This window comes from Oncorhynchus clarkii, chromosome 32, assembly GCF_045791955.1.
Source record: "Oncorhynchus clarkii lewisi isolate Uvic-CL-2024 chromosome 32, UVic_Ocla_1.0, whole genome shotgun sequence".
Classification (NCBI taxonomy): domain Eukaryota; kingdom Metazoa; phylum Chordata; class Actinopteri; order Salmoniformes; family Salmonidae; genus Oncorhynchus; species Oncorhynchus clarkii.
Window position 1 is genome coordinate 21,744,646 of NC_092178.1, and position 21,162 is coordinate 21,765,807.

At 41.0% G+C, this 21,162-nt stretch overlaps 1 protein-coding gene across 1 annotated transcript; it reads right to left on the minus strand.

The window, feature by feature from the left end:
- Positions 1 to 11,712: 11,712 nt before the first annotated feature.
- Positions 11,713 to 15,651, minus strand: LOC139391876 (iroquois-class homeodomain protein irx-1-like). The gene is made up of 5 exons (XM_071139487.1): positions 15,156 to 15,651; positions 13,948 to 14,190; positions 12,958 to 13,741; positions 12,520 to 12,580; positions 11,713 to 12,097 (listed from the first exon to the last, which is right to left on the minus strand). Exons 1-5 carry the CDS (start codon positions 15,387 to 15,389, stop codon positions 12,046 to 12,048), a joined length of 1,374 nt encoding a protein of 457 aa, XP_070995588.1. The 5' UTR covers positions 15,390 to 15,651; the 3' UTR covers positions 11,713 to 12,045.
- Positions 15,652 to 21,162: the final 5,511 nt, after the last annotated feature.

Here is a 21,162-nt window from a genome sequence, read left to right on the forward strand (position 1 = left end):
ACATTCACACACAGAAACACAAATTCACACACAGAAACACACATTCACACACATAAACACACATTCACACACAGAAACACAAATTCACACACAGAAACACACATTCACACACAGAAACACACATTCACACACAGAAACACACATTCACACACATAAACACACAGAAACACACATTCACACACAGAAACACACATTCACACACAGAAACACACAGAAACACAAATTCACACACATTAACACACATTCACACACATGCACACACAGAAACACACATTCAAACACAAACACACGTTCACACACATCACACACATTCACACACATTCACACATAAACACACATTCACACATTCACACACATAAACACACACAAAAAACACAGACCTACAGATACGTAATGAATTTGTCGTCAGTGAGCAACAGGGTGTATGAAATATACCCTTTGTGTGTATTTGTATGTGTGTATGTGTGTGTTTTTGGTTTTACAATCCTTGTCCTCACAACGATAGTAAAACAAGAAAAATGGTACAAGTGGAGACATTTTGCGGGTCTCCACAAGGAAAAAGGATGTTTAAACTCATTGGTTAGGTTTAAGGTTAGGGTTAGAATCAGAGTTAGGGGTTAAGATTAAGGTTAGGTTTAGGTTTAGGTTTAGGTTTAGGTTTAGGTTTAGGGTTTGGGGTCAGGGTCAGGGTCAGGGTCAGGGTCAGGGTCAGGGTTAGGGTTAGGGTCGGGGTAAGGTTAGGGTTAGGTTAAGGATTAAGGTTAGGGTTTGGGAAAATAGGATTTTGAATATCAATTGTTTGTTCCCCACAAGGATAGTAACATAAATGTGTGTGTGTGTGTGTGTGTGTGTGTGTGTGTGTGTGTGTGTGTGTGTGTGTGTGTGTGTGTGTGTGTGTGTGTGTGTGTGTGTGTGTGTGTGTGTGTGTGTGTGTGTGTGCCTGCGTGTGTGTGTGTTAATTTTAAAGCTGTGCAAATCCAACCAAAGGAGACTGTCTCTCCACTGATAAGACTTTTCTATTTAGTATTTATTTAGAAATGTGACCAGCAGGGAATGCTTAGAACAGGACATGCTTAGAACAGGACATACTTAGAACAGGGCATGCTTAGAACAGGGAATGCTTAGAACAGGGCATGCTTAGAACATGGCATGCTTAGAACAGGACATGCTTAGAACAGAACATGCTTAGAACAGGACATGCTTAGAACAGAATATGCTTAGAACAGGGCATGCTTAGAACAGAACATGCTTAGAACAGGGCATGCTTAGAACAGAACATGCTTAGAACAGGACATGCTTAGAACAGGGCATGCTTAGAACAGAGCATGCTTAGAACAGGGCATGCTTAGAACAGAGCATACTTAGAACAGGGCATGCTTAGAACAGAACATGCTTAGAACAGGGCATGCTTAGAACAGGGCATGCTTAGAACAGGGCATGCTTAGAACAGAGCATGCTTAGAACAGGGCATGCTTAGAACAGAACATGCTTAGAACAGGGCATGCTTAGAACAGGACATGCTTAGAACAGGACATGCTTAGAACAGGGCATGCTTAGAACAGGGCATGCTTAGAACAGAACATGCTTAGAACAGGGCATGCTTAGAACAGAACATGCTTAGAACAGGGCATGCTTAGAACAGGGCATGCTTAGAACAGGGCATGCTTAGAACAGAACATGCTTAGAACAGGGCATGCTTAGAACAGAACATGCTTAGAACAGGGCATGCTTAGAACAGGGCATGCTTAGAACAGGGCATGCTTAGAACAGGGCATGCTTAGAACAGGGCATGCTTAGAACAGGGCATGCTTAGAACAGAACATGCTTAGAACAGGGCATGCTTAGAACAGGGCATGCTTAGAACAGGGCATGCTTAGAACAGGGCATGCTTAGAACAGGGCATGCTTAGAACAGGACATGCTTAGAACAGGGCATGCTTAGAACAGGGCATGCTTAGAACAGGGCATGCTTAGAACAGGGCATGCTTAGAACAGGGCATGCTTAGAACAGAACATGCTTAGAACAGGGCATGCTTAGAACAGAACATGCTTAGAACAGGGCATGCTTAGAATGTCAGCTGCTTCTCCATTATATTATATATTATTATATAACAGTGTGCATTACAATGAAGCCTAAACATATATTTAAAACATATATACACATGACACAAGAAAGAGTGTTTGAAGTTCGACTGGCTAACTGGATCCCACCCCCTTCCTCTCCTCTTGTTCCCCAGGATCGGTGCACTGTATGTGGGGTGAGGAGGTCAGCGTGAGGGAGTCCCTCTGGATCTCCATATTAGCTTTAGGCTACAGCTGCTCCTCTGAGATTGGCACCTCAAACATAAAGATGTGTGTGTGTGTGTGTGTGTGTGTGTGTGTGTGTGTGTGTGTGTGTGTGTGTGTGTGTGTGTGTGTGTGTGTGTGTGTGTGTGTGCGTATGCGTGTGCGTGTGCTTGTGCGTGTGCGTGTGTGTGTGTGTGAGATAACAGTAATATAGATGTCTCCAGCGTGAAGGAGGGGAGGGATTAAGCCTTCACCAGAACATCAGATACAACGCAAGGGATGATGGGATAGATATCTATCCACCATTGGATATCTTGTCTCTCCTATCCCACGTCTCTCTCTGCTTGGTTACACTTAGTATTACACTCCAGACTGAGAGAATGCAGTATTAACTTTAATACTTATAGGTAATGACATATTTCTTACCAGTTAACACTGATTTACTAGGCTCTTATGTTTCTTCTCGCATGATAATTCTGGTCAATAATACAATTTAGGCCGGATTTCAATCCGACTGTGGGTTGTCGACGATACGTCTTTTAAAGGCACTGTTCGCGGAGGTCCCATTCACAGTCAATGCTGCATGCTTTATTCGGGTGCTCAGTCAGAAATGACCTAAACGCCGCATTGTTGACAACCTCCGATTGGATGGTCGTTCTCTCTTCTCAGTGTTCACGCAGAAACATAAACGCACCATACAAATAACATCTTACAATGTTTTTTTCAGGTAGTATCACAATAGCAGGAAGACTCCCCTTAGCAGGTAACTGATGAAATGCTCAGAATAAGAGGTGTGTGCATGCCAGTTCGTCATTGTAAATAAGACACCGTTGTTTGTTTGCCAGCCTGATTAAATAAAGGTTCAATAAAAAGGAAAAGGAAATACATGTGTAGGAAGTGAATAGAAATGCTAAGGGCCGTCAATAATGGAATACACAAGGTGCGATTTTGAAATGTGGTTCTGCATCAGTCACTGACGTCACTCATTTAGCATGTCAACTAACAATTTTTGGATTGGTAAGTTAGTCTAGCCAGCTATCTAAACTTAGTAGTAATCAATGCCGAATACCGACCGGGCATGCAGGGCCGGTGCCCAGGGGCCCTGAACTCCAGGGGCCCCCCATTGATTTTGTTAGTCCCTCTCACTCAGATATCATTAACATTGGAGTAAGTCTTGTCAAAATGTGTAGAATTGCAGGAAATTAGCTTTCAAACGGCAAAGATTTATCTCCACCCCATGGCAAAATGGGTAGAATTGCATGAAATTTGTTATAAAATTGCAACATTTTCTCTCCGTCCCATTGCAACATGTGTAGAATTGCAGGACTTTAAAACGTCATTTTTGTTCTCCGCCGTCTAGAGGGGGTTCACAATTTTTGGAGGTTTAGGGCCCCCAAATGTCTGAAAATATAACACATTGCAATAGTATAACATTTAAATCTAAAAAAACATGAGCTGAGCTTTCCACCAGACTCTGATGTGTCTGGCAAAAGTAGGCTTGAAAGATCCATGACATTCACCCCTTCATCCATCCATCCCTCTGTTCCTCCTTCCCTCCATACTCTGTCCTTCACCCTCCAACCTTGAATTTCTCACCAGTGTTTGAGGTGTCATTTCACCAAATCCAGACCTTCCTTTCACACACTCACACACACACACACACACACACACACACCTCTCTTTGACCGACACCTTACCTGCCAAGGTGCGGTAACTGATAACACATAACAAACCGTCAGTTTAACCCTGTATAATATACATCATTACACATTCAATATTTATATTTTGACATAAATGGGTTGTATTTTCTAAGATGGTGGAATGATCATTTCACTCACCGTTTTACTGTAATAGCTAAACTAAACTATCCTATATATTTTCCGCGTCTCCATTTTCCATTATCATTTCATTTTCCATTAACATTTCAAGACCTACTAATTTATATCTTCTATTTATTTGATTGAACTTTTATTTACTGTAACCAGTCGAGTCAGATGAGAAACATTTTATTCACAAGACACCTGGTGGCCTAGTGGTCTTCATTAACTAAATACTGTATATAATACCACCACCAAACAATGTATTAATCATGAACTAACTATGGGGTAATAGTTTGTAAGCAGTTTATGATGAGGTTAAATTAGAGCAGGGTTTAAATTCAGTGTCACCACGGTCTTTATACAGACTCAGCGCCTCGCTGACATTCCGCTAAAACCACAAGTCAACTCCAGCTGTCCAACCCTGAATATTTCCCTCTGATAAACGACCATGGAGCGTGTGTGTATGTGTGTGTGTGTGTGTGTGTGTGTGTGTGTGTGTGTGTGTGTGTGTGTGTGTGTGTGTGTGTGTGTGTGTGTGTGTGTGTGTGTGTGTGTGTGTGTGTGTGTGTGTGTGTGTGTGTGTGTGTGTGTACTAAGGCAGGCGCCAGTGAACACGTGGAATTCTTAGCTTTCGATCCCCACTAATCGTCGTTGGAACAAAGTTGATTTTAGCTCCATCTTTATTCATCTGTCTCTGGCTTCTTGGTTTCACACACAGTTTGGTTTCTTAAGAAATCAATAATGGGGTTAGTGTGTGTTTGCGTGAAATAGAATATAATACAATGGGCGCCGGAGGAGATGGCTCCTAACCAATTGTGCTATTGTGTGTTTTTTCATGTTAATTGTAACTTATTTGGTATGCAATGTTTCTGCCACTGTCTCTTAACTTTTGGATATCAGGACAGCGATTACTCACCTTGTACTGGACGAAGATTTTTTCTTTAATGAGTCGAACGTGAAGGATTTACTTGAGACACCGGACAAGACCCAAATCCCCGTTATTCGCATGATGAAGAGACAGACATATGGGGGACGTAGGTCGGGGGGCCCTGTAAGGATCCGACGGTGAGTGGGTAATCTGCTTCTACCATCAGTCCCATTAGCCAACATGCAATCATTAGATAATAAAATGGACTAACCTACCAACGGGACATTAAAAACTGTAATATCTTATGTTTCACCGAATAGTGGCTAATTGATGACATGGATAATATACAGTTGGCTGGTTTTTCCATGCATCGGCAAGACAGAACAGCTGCCTCCAGAAAAACAAGGGGTGGAGGTCTGTGTCTATTTGTCAACAACAGCTGGTGCATGAAATCTAATATTAATAAGGAAGTCTCAAGGTTTTGCTCGCCTGAGGTGGAGTATCTCATGATAAGCTGTAGACCACACTATTTACCAGGAGTTTTCATCTATATTTTTCGTAGCTGTCTATTTACCACCACAAACAGATGCTGGCTCTAAGACCGCACTCATCGAGCTGTATCCCGCCATAAGCAAACAAGTAAACACTCACCCAAAGGCGGCGCTCCTAGTGGCCGGGGACTTTAATGCAGGGAAACTTAAATCAGTTTTACCTCATTTTTACCAGCATGTTACATGTGCAACCATAGGGGAAAAAAACTCTAGACCACCTTTACTCCACATACAGAGATGCGTACAAAGCTCTCCCTCTCCCTTCATTTGGCAAACCTGACCATAACTCTATCCTCCTGATTCCTGCTTACAAGCTAAAACTAAAGCAGGAAGTACCAGTGACTAGCTCAATACAGAGGTGGTTAGATGACACAGATGCTAAGCTACATGTCTGTTTTGCTAGCACAGACTGGAATATGTTCCGGGATTCTTGGCATTGAGGAGTACACCACATCAGTCACTGGCTTCATCAATAAGTGCATTGATGACATCGTCTCCACAGTGACCGTATGTACATACCCCAACAAGAAGCCATGGATTACAGGTAACATCTGCACTGAGCAAAAGGGTAGAGCTGCTGCTTTCAAGGAGCGGGACTCTAACCCGGACGCTTATAAGAAATCCTGCCTTAACCTCAGACGAGTCATCAAACAGGCAAAATGTCAATACAGGACTAATTTTGGATCATACTACAACGTCTCCTATTCTCATCGGATGTGGCAGGGCTTGCAAACTATTACGGACTACAAAGGGAAGCACAGCCGTGAACTGCCCAGTGACACGAGCCTACCAGATGAGCTAAATGACTTTTATGCTCGCTTCGAGGCAAGAAACACTGAAGCATGCATGAGAGCACCAGCTGTTCCGGATGACTGTGATCACGCTCTCCATAGCCGATGTGAGTAAGACCTTTAAACAGGTCAACATTCACAAGGCCACAGGGCCAGATGGATTACCAGGACGTATACTCCGAGCATGCGCTGACCAACTGCAAATGTCTTCACTGACATTTTCAAACTGTCTCTGACCGAGTTGGTAATACCAACATGTTACAAGCAGACCACCATAGTCCCTGTGCCCAAGAACACCAAGGTAACCTGCCTAAATGACTAGCGACCCGTAGCACTCATATCTGTAGCCATAAAGTGCTTTGAACGGCTGGTCATGGCTCACATCAACACCATTATCTCAGAAACCCTAGACCCACTTCAATTTGCACACCACCCCAACAGATCCACAGATGACACAATCTCTATTGCACTCCACAATGCCCTTTCCCACCAAGACAAAAGGAACACCTACATGAGAATGCTATTCATTGGCTCAGCGTTCAACACCATAGTGCCCTCAAAGCTCAATACTAAGCCAAGGACCCTGGGAATAAACACCTCCCTCTGCAACTGGATCCTTGACTTCCTGACAGACCGCCCCCAGGTGGTAAGGGTAGGCAACTACACATCTGCCAAGCTGATCCTCAACACGGGGGCACCTCAGGGGTACGTGCTCAGTCCCCTCCTGTATTCATGACTGCATGGCCAAACACGACTTCAACACCATCATTAAGGTTGCTGACAACACAACAGTGGTAGGCCTGATCACAGACAATGATGAGACAGCCTATAGGGAGTAAGTCAGAGACCTGGCAGTTTGGTGCCAGGATAACAACATGTCCCTCAATGTGATCAAGACAAAGGAGATGATTGTGGACTACAGGAAAAGGAGGGCACACCCTCATTCTCATCGACAGGGCTGTAGTGGAGCAGGTTGTGAGCTTCAAGTTCCTTGGTTTCTGGCAGCTTCATTAAATAGTACCAGTCTCAATGTCAACAGTGAAGAGGTGACTTCGGGATGCTGGCCTTCTGGGCAGATTTCCTCTGTCCATTGTCTGTGTTCTTTTGCCCATCTTAATCTTTTCTTTTTACTGGCCAGTCTGAGATATGGCTTTTTCTTTGCAACTCTGCCTAGAAGACCTGCATCTCAAAGTCGCCTCTTCACTGTTGATGTTGAGACTGGTGTTTTAGTGGGTATTATTTAATGAAGCTGCCAGTTGAGAACTTGTGAGGCGTCTGTTTCTCAAACTAGACACTCTAATGTACTTGTCCTCTTGCTCAGTTGTGCACCGGGGCCTCCCACTCCTCTCTATTCTGGTTAGAGCCAGTTTGCACTGTTCTGTGAAGGGAGTAGTACACAGCGTTGTATGAGATCTTCACTTTCTTTGCAATTTCTCACATGGAATAGCCTTCATTTCTCAGAACAAGAATAGACTGACAAGTTTCAGAAGAAAGCTCTTGTTCTGGCCATTTTGAGTCTGTAATCAAAGCCACAAATGCTGATGCTCCAGATACTCAACTTGCTTCTTTAATCAGCACAACAGTTTTCAGCTGTGCTATCATAATTCAAATGGGTTTTCTAATAATGAATTAGCCTTTTAAAATGATAAACTTGGATTAGCTAACACAAAGTGCCATTGGAACGCAGGAGTGATGGTTGCTGATAATGGGCCTCTGTTTGCCTATGTAGATATTCCATTAAAAGTCAGCTGTTTCTAGCTACATAAGTCATTTACAACATTAACAATTTCTACACTGTATTTCTGATCAATTTAAATGGACAAAAAAAAAATGCTTTTCTTTCAAAAACAAGGACATTTCTAAGTGACCCCAAACATTTGAATGGTAGTGTACATATTACCTCAATTACCTCAACAAACTTGTGCTCCCTCGCGTACCCACTGTATATAGCTTCACTACTGTTATTTTATTGTTGCTCTTTAATTGTTGGTTATTTGTATAATTAATTTTTTTTCTTATTTTTCTTCCTTTTTTAATTAAATGTAATTGTATTGTATTTCTTATAATTGTGTCTTTTTCATATTATTATATTTGTTTTTTTTATATATTTTTTTTTAAAACTTTATTTTAGTAAATAGTTCCTTCTCACTTATTTTTCTTAAAACAGCCTTGTTGGTTAAGGGCTTGTAAGTAAGCATTTCAGGAATAAAATAGAATGGAATAGAATAGAGTGGAATAGAATAGAATGGAATAGACTATATTGGAATAGACTAGATTGGAATTTAATAGAATAGAATAGATTGGAATAGAATAGAATATAATGGAATATAATATGTTGGAATAGAATAGATTGGAATAGAATAGAATAGATTCGGAATATAATGGATTGGAATAAAATGATTGGAATAGAATAGAATGGAATAGAATCGAATGGAATAGAATAGAATGGAATAGAACAGAATGGAATAGAATAGATTGAAATGGAATAGATTGAAATGGAATAGAATAGATTGGAATTTAATCAAATTGAATGGAATAGAATAGAACGGAATGGAATAGAATAGACTGGAATATAATATAATATAATAGATTGGAATATAATAGAATATACTAGATTGGAATAGAATAGAATATTGCTCATACGTTAGGATTGTGAGAACAAGAGACCACATGCATACTGCTATAGTATATGTAGTTCTAGATACAAAGTAGAAGTAATTATAGATACTATAGTAGATGTAGTTGCAGATACTGTAGTATATGTAGTTGTAGATACTATAGTACATGTAGTGTGGTTGTAGATACTATAGTACATGTAGGTTTAGATACTGTAGTACATGTGATTTAGTTGTAGATACTATAGTATATGTAGTTGTAGATACTATAGTAGATGTAGTTGTAGATACTATAGTAGATGTAGTTGTAGATACTATAGTACATGTAGTTCTAAATATTATAGTACATGTAGTTCTAGATACTATAGTACATGCAGTTGTAGATGCAGTACATTTAGTTCTAGATACTATAGTAGATGTAGTTGTAGATACTATAGTAGATGTAGTTGTAGATACTATAGTACATGTAGTTGTAGATACTATAGTACATGTAGTTGTAGATACTCTAGTACATGTAGTTATAGTTACTAAAGTACATGTAGTTCTAGATACTCTAGTACATGTAGTTCTAGTTACTACAGTACATGTAGTTCTAGATACTCTAGTACATGTAGTTCTAGTTACTACAGTACATGTAGTTCTAGATACTATAGTACATGTAGTTATAGATACTCTAGTACATGTAGTTCTAGTTACTACAGTACATGTAGTTGTAGATACTATAGTACATGTAGTTCTAGATACTCTAGTACATGTAGTTATAGTTACTACAGTACATGTAGTTGTAGATACTATAGTACATGTAGTTGTAGATACAGTACATGTAGTTGTAGATACTATAGTACATGTAGTTGTAGATGCAGTACATGTAGTTCAAGATAGATATTAGACGCTTTTTCATCAATTGATTATTCAGTTATTGTCCCAATATAAACCCTTTATTCACAACATATTCAAGCAGCAAGGCACAATTAAGAGACCATGCAATATTGTGAATAAAGTCCCAGGTAAAGGGAGTTGTTCGGCCCAACTCACAGTCAATTAGAAAAATCTCCAGCGCGATAATCAGCGCACTATATGAAATTCAAAAAGTATCATTCTCATGGAATTGATTTGTTTAAGATCATGAAACGTGTGTCAGGCTAAATCAGATGTGTATATCATGAATACAGTAAGAATGCTGTGGCATTTAGTCTGGTGCAAAACACATGGAGATCTGCTGCTGCTCTGCCTTTCTAAATGTGTTCAGTATGTCCCCTATATCATCAGTGACACACCAGTGACATGGCATAAATCAACCATGACTTTGTCACGTCCCAAATATGTGCTGTGTAGGCATCTGTGTCCTCGGCATTTCCTGGCCTCCCCTTTAAAGGCCTAATGCAGTCAAAAACGTGATTTCTCTGTTCTTTATACACATTTCCAAACTAAGAGGTTGGAATAATAGTGGGAAATTTATGGAGTTTTGGCCAGACTGGTGACATCAAGTTAGTTAATAGATCAATAAGAGAGTTCCAAACCTCTCTGCCGATAACAGCTGGTTTTCCCATCACCACTCAGGCCACTCCCAAACAAGCTTAGCAAAATTCTTGCTTGAGAAACGGCTCTTTGCTAAGAAGCTATTTATGTTTATTTTTGAGCATTTTAATTTAAAACAATCAGTATGTTACTTAATTGTTACCCAGAAATGATTTGATATTGAGATCAAAATGACTGCATTGGACCGCCACTTTTAGTGAATACACTTATGCTGGCCCCCTCTCCTCTCTCAATGTCCAGCTATGGTGAAATTCACAGACTGAGCAATCGTCTCACTTTCTCTACCTCCATCCTTCTCTCGATATCTTCATCTCTCCCCCTCCCCTATATCCGTCCGTATCTCTCTCCTTCTTTTATTCCCTTTCTCCTTCTCTCTCCCTCCAGCCCCCATTCTCTCTCTCTCTCTCTCTCTCTCTCTCTCTCTCTCTCTCTCCATCTAGCTATCTATCGCTACTCTCTAAGCTGTTGAGACCCCGCCGGGCTTGTGGAGGTCACGATGGCTTCATCAAGTGACCCCCATATCACACATAGACACAGACACAGACACACACACAGCCCCCATACTGGCTGATGGCCTTTCCTCTTCTCTGATCCATATTTCAGAGGCTGCATCAGTGGGGCTCTAAGGGGCTAAGCCGGGATGAAACAGGGAGGGAGAGTGGAGAGCACAGCCAAGGAAATAGTCCTTTACAGTTAAGCAAACTGAGTTCCACATTTGCAATTTCATAAGTACCAAGGCAGTCCCATTGTAGAAATAATGTCATGCAGACCCTTACAGAAAAACCACATGATTTCACATGTTGAAAATCACATGATCATGTGAAGATGAGTTCTTGAAACACTTCACATGTGATCCCGTTTTTACATGTGTAGTTTCATGTTATCACATGAAACTTTGCTTTCCATGTTGTCACATTATCACATTAACTTCACATAAGATCACATGTGATCACATGAAAACGTGTTTTTGGAACACCATGTGATCACATGTGAAATTCAGTTTTCTTAGTTGTCTCGTTTTTTTCACAGAATCCCTTACCGATGACCTACCTGCATGGCAAACAAATCCAGCTGAAGTCGAGGGTTTGTCTTACATTAGGTTCAATGCTGCACATTGGCTATGGTCTATGGAATATCATCATTGTTGGAAATCATACAACAGGGAAAAAGATATATTTGATTATATTTGATGACTGTTGACAGACCTAGGCGACTGAATGAAGAGAATACAAAGAAATCAAAGTCCATGACCACGATTGAGTTTATTTCTCAAAAATATATCCTTTAAACAAATTATTTACATGTCGATAACTTTTTCATAGAAAATAAAACAGAAAAGAAAAATACACAGCAAAGACAAACATTGCGAGTATAAATGGCAATACGGAAAATGTGTGTGATCAAAAACACAGGCCTATTGGCTATGAATCTTGTCTCGCATCATATAGGCCTACTGTTTCAAAGTCTGACGAGTTGAAATATTACGTTTCACTCACAAAAATATTAGACTATTCGATAAATTGTTCTTCGTTAAATAAGTATTCCAGATTATTATCCAATGATAACTCTTCACTGTTCATATTGTGGAAATTGTCGAGAGGGCCCGCTGCGCCGTTCCGTGGTGAGATCTTTTGATGAAGAGAAGAGAAAATAAAATACAAACGTCAGAAAATGTAAATGAGTCTGACATTGAATAATTCATTTCCTATAATTATATTGCTATCAGGCCTATTTCATATCCTCCCTCAACATATGTGTATTCACTGGCGAGGCGTGAATAAATTGAGGGTATATTTAAATTGCGTGAACGATGATAAGTCAATGGCGCCGGTTCCAACCCTGATGGCCATATTAAACGGTATCTAGTGAGCCGTTGAAATCCGTTAAAGTAGACGATTAAATCTCTTCAGATGATTTATGAGCTCTAGCTGTGACAGGCCAGTCGGTCAGGTGAAACCGCCTTTACCGGCGGGTTAAAAGGTTAATTTACCGGATGATTAAAATAGATGGCACATGACATAATGTCACGGTGAGGTTTGAAATATCGTACCTGTCAGTAATCAGCTGGAAGGGAGACTTCGGCGAGCCAGACCTGCGAATATTCACGTCATCTGTAAACAAATAAACATTCAGAAAAATCAGTAAAATAATCAATAGGCTTTCCTTAGTAGGCCAAATTTTAATTAGGCTAAGTCTGTTTTTAATACAATAGTATTTGAGTGATGTAACTGTAACAGGTTCGAAATGAATGTAGGCCTGTTGTTTGTTAGGAGATTTTCAGAAATATATCATAATAAATACACCACATGAATTGAAACGAGTGTTAGATCAAAACGGTGTGCCATATTTGGAAAGGGATCTTTGAAAAGCGGAAGCAAAACACAGGGCCGAATTCATGAGACTGTTATTCATTTCCAAGCAGATGAAAACTAGCCTATAATCATAATCATAAACATATATAAGCCTAAACCTAGGCTACAGTACATGCCATCTCGCTTTGGACTGAAGCTCTCCAACGACTCATCTCCACTCTCCTCCTCTGTGCACGATGCCCCTGAGGCCTGCGTCAACCGTGCGTCCTGATGGTTCAGCGCGCCATGGAGAGGCATGTGGTGTCCGGCTGGGTTTGCCGCGCCGAGAAGCGACCTGACACCCAGCAGAGAGTTGGCGCTGAGGAACGCCGCGTTGGCCCAGTTGTGGAGCTGCTTCCCGATCTGGCATGTGTATATTCCATGACCCGGGAGTAGGGCCGGGTGGTGGGAGGGGATCGTGGCCTGGTGAGGAATCGAGACAGCCGGGGAAGGTTTGATGGAACTGTCGGGGCTTGTGGCCGTCTCCGCCAGAGACCAGATTTTGGGTTTGTTCTGTGGGGGCCTCTGACACACCGGTGCATTGGGGGAAAGATCCACAGCGTTTTTACAAGCACCAACAGGAGCCTTAATGAGAGCAATAGGCCCCTCCATACTTCTGAGGGCCTTGACAGACATCGTCCTCTGGCTCTCCAAGCTACCAGAATCAGATGCGTCCCTGGCGGCCAGCTTGCCCTCTCCCTCCACTTCCCTCTGATCTCCTGGGTTCTCCTCGACTTTATCGATGTCGATACTTTCTAAATCGATCTCCTCCTCCTCTTCATCCTCGCTCCCGTGTTTGTCAGGCTCGTCCTCATTGTCGCTGCTGAAGATCCGTCCATCCCGGTCCTCCGCGCTGCGGCCCCACGTCACCTTGTTCTCCTTCTTCAGACGCCGGCGCGCGTTGGCGAACCACGTGGACACCTGAACAGAGGAAGGAATTCATTCATATATTTTTTGGATCCTTTATTACAAATACTGATAATTAGGTTAATCAAGTTTAGTTTATCTTAAACTGGCAGAACCCATCAAAGTAGGCTGTTTTCCGATCAAATCATGTAGGCCTAGTAGACGGGAAATACTCCTGGCCTAAACCTTTATATACCCCATAGACCTTTATGTCTATATACCTGTGTGAGTGTCATCTTGGTGATGATGGCCAGCATGATCTTTTCTCCCTTGGTGGGGTACGGGTTCTTCTGGTGTTCCTGCAACCAGGCCTTCAGAGTGCTGGTGGTCTCCCTCGTAGCGGCCTTGGCTCGGTTCGGGTCGCCATAGCCATACTGGCCGTATGGGTAGAACCCTGCGCTGGCGTGGACAGCCAGACCTCCCGGGTGAGCTCCTGGGCTGTCCTTCAGATCGTACTGAGGGTTCTGGGGGATAGAGAGGGGAATCCTATGAAATGTTTGTCTCTCCAAAAATGTACTAGTTCCAGGCCTATTCTTTATTTTATTTTGCTTTAATCAAACTTGTATTATATAAGCTATTGACTTTCCAGTTCAAAATAAGTTTACAGTATGCTGTGTATTATGACTGAATCGAACAAGTACTATTTTCACACTTTCATAATGTATAGGCTATCTTCTAAAATAATCAACGACAATATTAGGGTAAACTATTATGATTTCTAAGTTATGTAGAGTTTGTTTCTGACTATTTCACACAAGTACGATATCGCAAATTTCGGATAGGGTATAGCTTATAGATCACATTTTAATCGCTTCCCCGAACTTGACAAATTAGCTTTAATAATTCAACATTGACAGTAGGAATATATACATCAAACTTTAAATTTAATCAAATTGCAAATTGATTATGAGGGTTGATAATATTCTAAATAATGTAGCCTTCATAATGTCTCTCATGTCTAATTGTTTGTTTATCCTAAATGTACTATTTCTGAAGCAACATCAAATGACTAAATAACTAGAACATTTCAACCATAGGCCTCGTGTAACTCTTCTTGTAAAAATAGGCTCGACTACCCAGTGAAAATATGCAAACGCATTTTTATCAACTAGCATTAGCCTAAATGTAAACGTTTGGTATTGGGCCATGAATAATAAATCACACAATTTCATTAACTATTTTCTGTCCTAATTTCAAGACAAGGCGTTTCAGTTTCGAAAAACATGATAGTTGACAGAACTTCAATTGAATAAAGGTCAAAATATAAAATAATGATCCTATTACTATCCCATAATATTAAACTTTCCAATCCAATAAAGCCAATTCACTTGCATAAATTTAACCATCTTACACATTCTATAAACAGATGAGAAACAACCACTTTCGAACGAAGTTTAAATTCTACATTCCAAGAAAACATCTCTCCTACCATTTGCGATATGAGGGCGAGGTCTGCACCGCTGTAGGGGAGAAACGCGCTGTAGTTCTGAGCCGCCCACGGGTTACCATACATCCCCAGCATCGAGCTAACAGCAGCGGCAGTAGCTGCCTGATTCACGCCGCCATCCGCGGCTCCATCCCGGCCTAAGCCGGCCAGGTCGCCCCCGTAAACCTCCTGGGAGCCACTTAGAAACTGGGAGTACCCCAGCTGCGAGAAAGACATGTCCGGAGAGAAAGGCTCAATAAATCTCTCTGTCTCTCTTCTGTGTCAAATGGGAGGAAAGGAAAATAGGAGGAATTCCCACTTTCCCAGAAAGATAAGGATGTCTAAATCACAAATCACGGTTAGTCACTAGTCAGCCAGTCAGTCAGTCAGTCAGACAGTCCCACTCCCCGACAGCGCGGCAAGCTCCAGTGATAGTGATGAGTTTAGAACTTGAGCGCCCAGTCAAGCCTTTCTCTCTCCCCGCAGGACTCTCTCTAGTGGAGCTGACGGGATGATTGGCAGGCTACTTAACAACCAAGCCCCTCCTTTGCCCCGGGCAAGAGATTAGTGCATTGGTTCGTTCGCTGGGTCGTGTGCGTGCGCGCGTGTGTGTGTGTGTGTGTGTGTGTGTGTGTGTGTGTGTGTGTGTGTGTGTGTGTGTGTGTGTGTGTGTGTGTGTGTGTGTGTGTGTGTGTGTGTGTGTGTGTGTCTAAGAGATGGAGAGATATCTCGTTCTCATAATCACCGTTCTGTCATTTTTGAATGGGTGCTCAAATAAGCAATGAAAAGAAACTACAGCAAAACAGCAAAAATCATAACAACAACAATAGTACCACTAATATTAATACTAAATAAAGACATGAAAATAAAATTAGGCTTAAACACAATAATAATGCATATATATAATAGTTTGTATTATATAGCCTAATAAATACAATACATAAATAATGTAGGCCTATAACAAAGGCATTTTTGCATTCATTTGAGCCTATTTTTGTATCTATTTTAAAACTTTTCTTAACTACTCTTATGGTGCATTATACTTTCTTGCTACATTATAATTAAGATTAAATATATAAGTGGTCCTGTGAGACTGCGACATCGTAGAACCGCTCCAGAGGAGTATCGGCGACAGCATGGGCACCAGATGGCCAAGGGAAGCGTCGACTCGGCCGGCCACAGATACCGCGGAATGTCGGGGGATATCGACGGAAGTCACTAACGCATATTTTCAGATTAAAGATAAAGATAGAAGGGGCGAGAAAGAGGGAGATATAGATGGAGGGAAGAGATTGTGTAGATATGAGTCAGGAAGTCTGTGCATGGAAGGATGACAGATGTTGAGTAAGTTTGTAGTAAAATATATCTACCTATTTATAAGCAGAATATATCTATATAACAACATATGAGTTTGTGGTACTGTATATCAACACGTCAAATATTAGTCTATTTTCTACCGCAACGTTCCTAAATATAGGCTAATATTTAGACACATATTTCCTGTTTTAGACATATGTGACATTTTATTTATTTGGGAATGTGTTGATATTTGAATGAAATTGCCAGCTGTACTAGCAGTAATCAACAAGGCATTTTAAATCACTTAATTGACAGTGCCAAGATTACGAAATTATACAAGAATACATGCCTTGAGCAAATACTGGTTGAATCAAGTTGTTTCCACGTAATTTCAACCCAAAACATATATGTGATGACGGGTATGGTATGAAATATTCCAGTATTTTTACTTTTATTTCATATCATTATTTTTAAAGTGCATCACCGGTCTGCATCACACTCAAATAAGCTTGATCCCTTTATTCAAAAAGAGATATCTACTCTAAAACCTGTATAAACACAGAGAGACACTGCTAATGAGGTTTAACACCCCCATACCCCCATACCCCCTCTCCTCTGCCCCTTTGGAGGTGGACTCTATCAGATGTTAGCTTAGTAATTAGTGATCCTCTTAAACACAGATTCATCATTTCACGCTGGACTAGCTGATGAGGATGGCTGGGTACGGTGGGCTGGCTAGCTCTCTCTCCTCTCTCTCTCTCTCTCTCTCTCTCTCTCTCTCTCTCTCTCTCTCTCTTTCTCCCCACTCCCCTCTCCTCTCCTCTCCTTTGCCCTCCCTCTCTTTTCTCTCTTCTCCTCTCCTGTCCTCTCCTCTCAGCCCTGTGCTGTGAAGCACTGAGAAGACCCTAATGATTTAATTACGGTGTTTAAAGCTCACTCTGAGCTGGCAAAACCATAGCTGACACACACACACACACACACACAGTTTATTTCCAACCCTGGCACCCAGGGCTCGGCTCATGAATCTCAAAGCTGTTTTCTAAACACACATTATGACGAGCAGCGCTGGGGGTAGCAGTGTGTGTGTGTGTTTGTGTGATGGATGCTTAATCTCCATGGCATTTTAAATGGCATTCATGGAAAGTGGTTATATCCTCATTGCCAAGGTAAGTGGAGCCAGGGGAATCCATTCCAGCTCCATAAAAGAGCAACGTTAAAGACTCTCACCCACTGTCTCTCTCTCTCTCTCTCTCTCTCTCTCTCTCTCTCTCTCTCTCTCTCTCTCTCTCTCTCTCTCTCTCTCTCTCTCTCTCTCTCTTCCTCTCTCCCCCTCCCCCTCCTCTCTCTCCATCTTTCCATCTCTCTTTCTCCTGTGTGTGAGTTCATCACTTCAAATTATATCCTCTCTCATGACAGGGGGAGGAAATGAGACACATCCACCATCTAATAGGATAATCTCTCTCTCTCTCTCTCTCTCTCTCTCTCTCTCTCTCTCTCTCTCTCTCTCTCTCTCTCTGCCTTTGTAGCCTCCTGATTTCCATAGTGTCTCTATGGATAGTGAGTTAATGAATTCCTCTGAGCTGGAGAAAGCAGGGAGAACGATTTGGCGGTTTGGAAAAAGAGAGAGGGAGCGGGGGATAGAGAGAAGAGGAGGGGTATAGGAGAAAGGCTTTGAGCTATGCCATTCAACTTCACAGCCTCCCTCGGCCTGCTTGTGTATTCAGTGTGTGTGTTTGTGTGTGTGTGTGTGTACACGGAGCGCCCATCCAGGCCTTTTAACGTGAACCTGCTAAGACTACCAAATATTTATTCTGGCCCTGACCCTCTCTCTCTCTCTCTCTTTCTCTCTCAATCTCTCTCTCTCTCAATCAATCTCTCTCTCTCTCTCTCTCTCTCTCTCTCTCTCTCTCTCTCTCTCTCTCTCTCTCTCTCTCTCTCGCTCTCTCTCTCTCTCTCTCTCTCTCTCTCTCTCTCTCTCTCTCTGTATGTAGGCTGTGGCTCTAGGATCCTCAGGAGGCTGGTTGACTCTGTTTGACTCCCACTCCCTCCCATTACCCTGCACTCAGACAAAGGAATAATTTATAGTGAGGAAAACACACACACACACACAGTTTTCCAAATTGGCCTCTTACTTAGCTTAAACTCTGATGTAATTTCAGGGGCACTAAAACTGTAATCGCAGAACAGCCAGTTTGAAGATATAAGGTTATTCTCAATTTTACAGTCAACTAATTATCTACCTAGGGGAGAACAGTAGCATTAGGTCAGCAAGAGAATACTAGGTTGAATGATCCTCATCTGTTTCTCAGCCTGTCAGATAACTTGAGATAAGAAGTGACAGATTTCAGGTGTGATTTGATGATAAGAAGATGGGTTTATCTCTTATTAGATAAGAGCTCATCTCTTGGTCATAAAACAGTCCTCCACTTCCACCTATTGTTCCCTTAGTAGTGCTGCTACTGTTTCGATGAAAGGCATACCATATCCTTAGTAGAAGTTGTATCTCTTTAGGCATACCATATCCTTAGTAGAAGTGTCTCTTTAGGCATACCATATCCTTAGTAGAAGTATCTCTTTAGGCATACCATATCCTTAGTAGAAGTATCTCTTTAGGCATACCATATCCTTAGTAGAAGTATCTCTTTAGGCATACCATATCCTTAGTAGAAGTATCTCTTTAGGCATACCATATCCTTAGTAGAAGTATCTCTTTAGGCATACCATATCCTTAGTAGAAGAGAAGTATCTCTTTAGGCATACCATATCCTTAGTAGAAGTATCTCTTTAGGCATACCATATTCTTAGTAGAAGTATCTCTTTAGGCATACCATATCCTTAGTAGAAGTATCTCTTTAGGCATACCATATCCTTAGTAGAAGTATCTCTTTAGGCATACCATATCCTTAGTAGAAGTATCTCTTTAGGCATACCATATCCTTAGTAGAAGTATCTCTTTAGGCATACCATATCCTTAGTAGAAGTATCTCTTTAGGCATACCATATCCTTAGTATACCATATCCTTAGTAGAAGTATCTCTTTAGGCATACCATATCCTTAGTAGAAGTATCTCTTTAGGCATACCATATCCTTAGTAGAAGTATCTCTAGTAGAAGTATCTCTTTAGGCATACCATATCCTTAGTAGAAGTATCTTAGTAGAAGTATCTCTTTAGGCATACCATATCCTTAGTAGAAGTATCTCTTTAGGCATACCATATCCTTAGTAGAAGTATCTCTTTAGGCATACCATATCCTTAGTAGAAGTATCTCTTTAGGCATACCATATCCTTAGTAGAAGTATCTCTTTAGGCATACCATATCCTTAGTAGAAGTATCTCTTTAGGCATACCATATCCTTAGTAGAAGTATCTCTTTAGGCATACCATATCCTTAGTAGAAGTATCTCTTTAGGCATACCATATCCTTAGTAGAAGTATCTCTTTAGGCATACCATATCCTTAGTAGAAGTATCTCTTTAGGCATACCATATCCTTAGTAGAAGTATCTCTTTAGGCATACCATATCCTTAGTAGAAGTATCTCTTTAGGCATACCATATCCTTAGTAGAAGAGAAGTATCTCTTTAGGCATACCATATCCTTAGTAGAAGTATCTCTTTAGGCATACCATATCCTTAGTAGAAGTATCTCTTTAGGCATACCATATCCTTAGTAGAAGTATCTCTTTAGGCATACCATATCCTTAGTAGGCATACCATATCCTTAGTATATCTCTTTAGGCATACCATATCCTTAGTAGAAGTATCTCTTTAGGCATACCATATCCTTAGTAGAAGTATCTCTTTAGGCATACCATATCCTTAGTAGAAGTATCTCTTTAGGCATACCATATCCTTAGTAGAAGTATCTCTTTAGGCATACCATATCCTTAGTATATCTCTTTAGGCATACCATATCCTTAGTAGAAGTATCTCTTTAGGCATACCATATCCTTAGTAGAAGTATCTCTTTAGGCATACCATATCCTTAGTAGAAGTTGAATCTCTTGAAGGTTTTTTTTTATATTCTGAAGAGTTGCAAGAGATCCACTCTGATATAGTTTATTTGATACATCTTGAACTGTAAGTGATTGGCTCATACAATTCCAGTAAAATAATTCCAATCAAATGAATTCCAAATACGTTATATATCTCACACAGCTCAATTGTGCAGGCAGCAATGCAAATAAATAACAACATAAAAAAATGTGAATTTGATACTGTACAAATAATCACAAACATCAATGAGGTAATAGTCATGGTAATATCACAGCACTGCATCGCATTGTCATAACATTGGGTGTATTCCCTTTGGGATTAGTACTGTTAATACAATATTTCATGATCAACAATCCCTAGAGGGAGAGCAATAATGAAACGATTCCTCAAGGAAAAGCAATATGAACAAAATCTTATCTACTGCCGTTAACAGGGCTGAATGAGTACTGATCTGCTGTGTTTTAACAGTTGGTTGGTGAGACCCCAGAGGGAAAACAACACACAAAGACCCCTATCACTGCCAATTAGCGGGTGTGTCAGCGTTTGTTGGCTAATGGGCTCTTTAGAAAGCCAACCGTCTATTATAGGACTCATTTACAGTAAGAGAGATCAGATAGAAATGATAACAAACCCTGCTGACCTCTGGGGAAAAGGTCAGTTTGTTACCCTGAAAACAAAATGGCCACCTTCTTCATTGATGTTATTCACCACAACC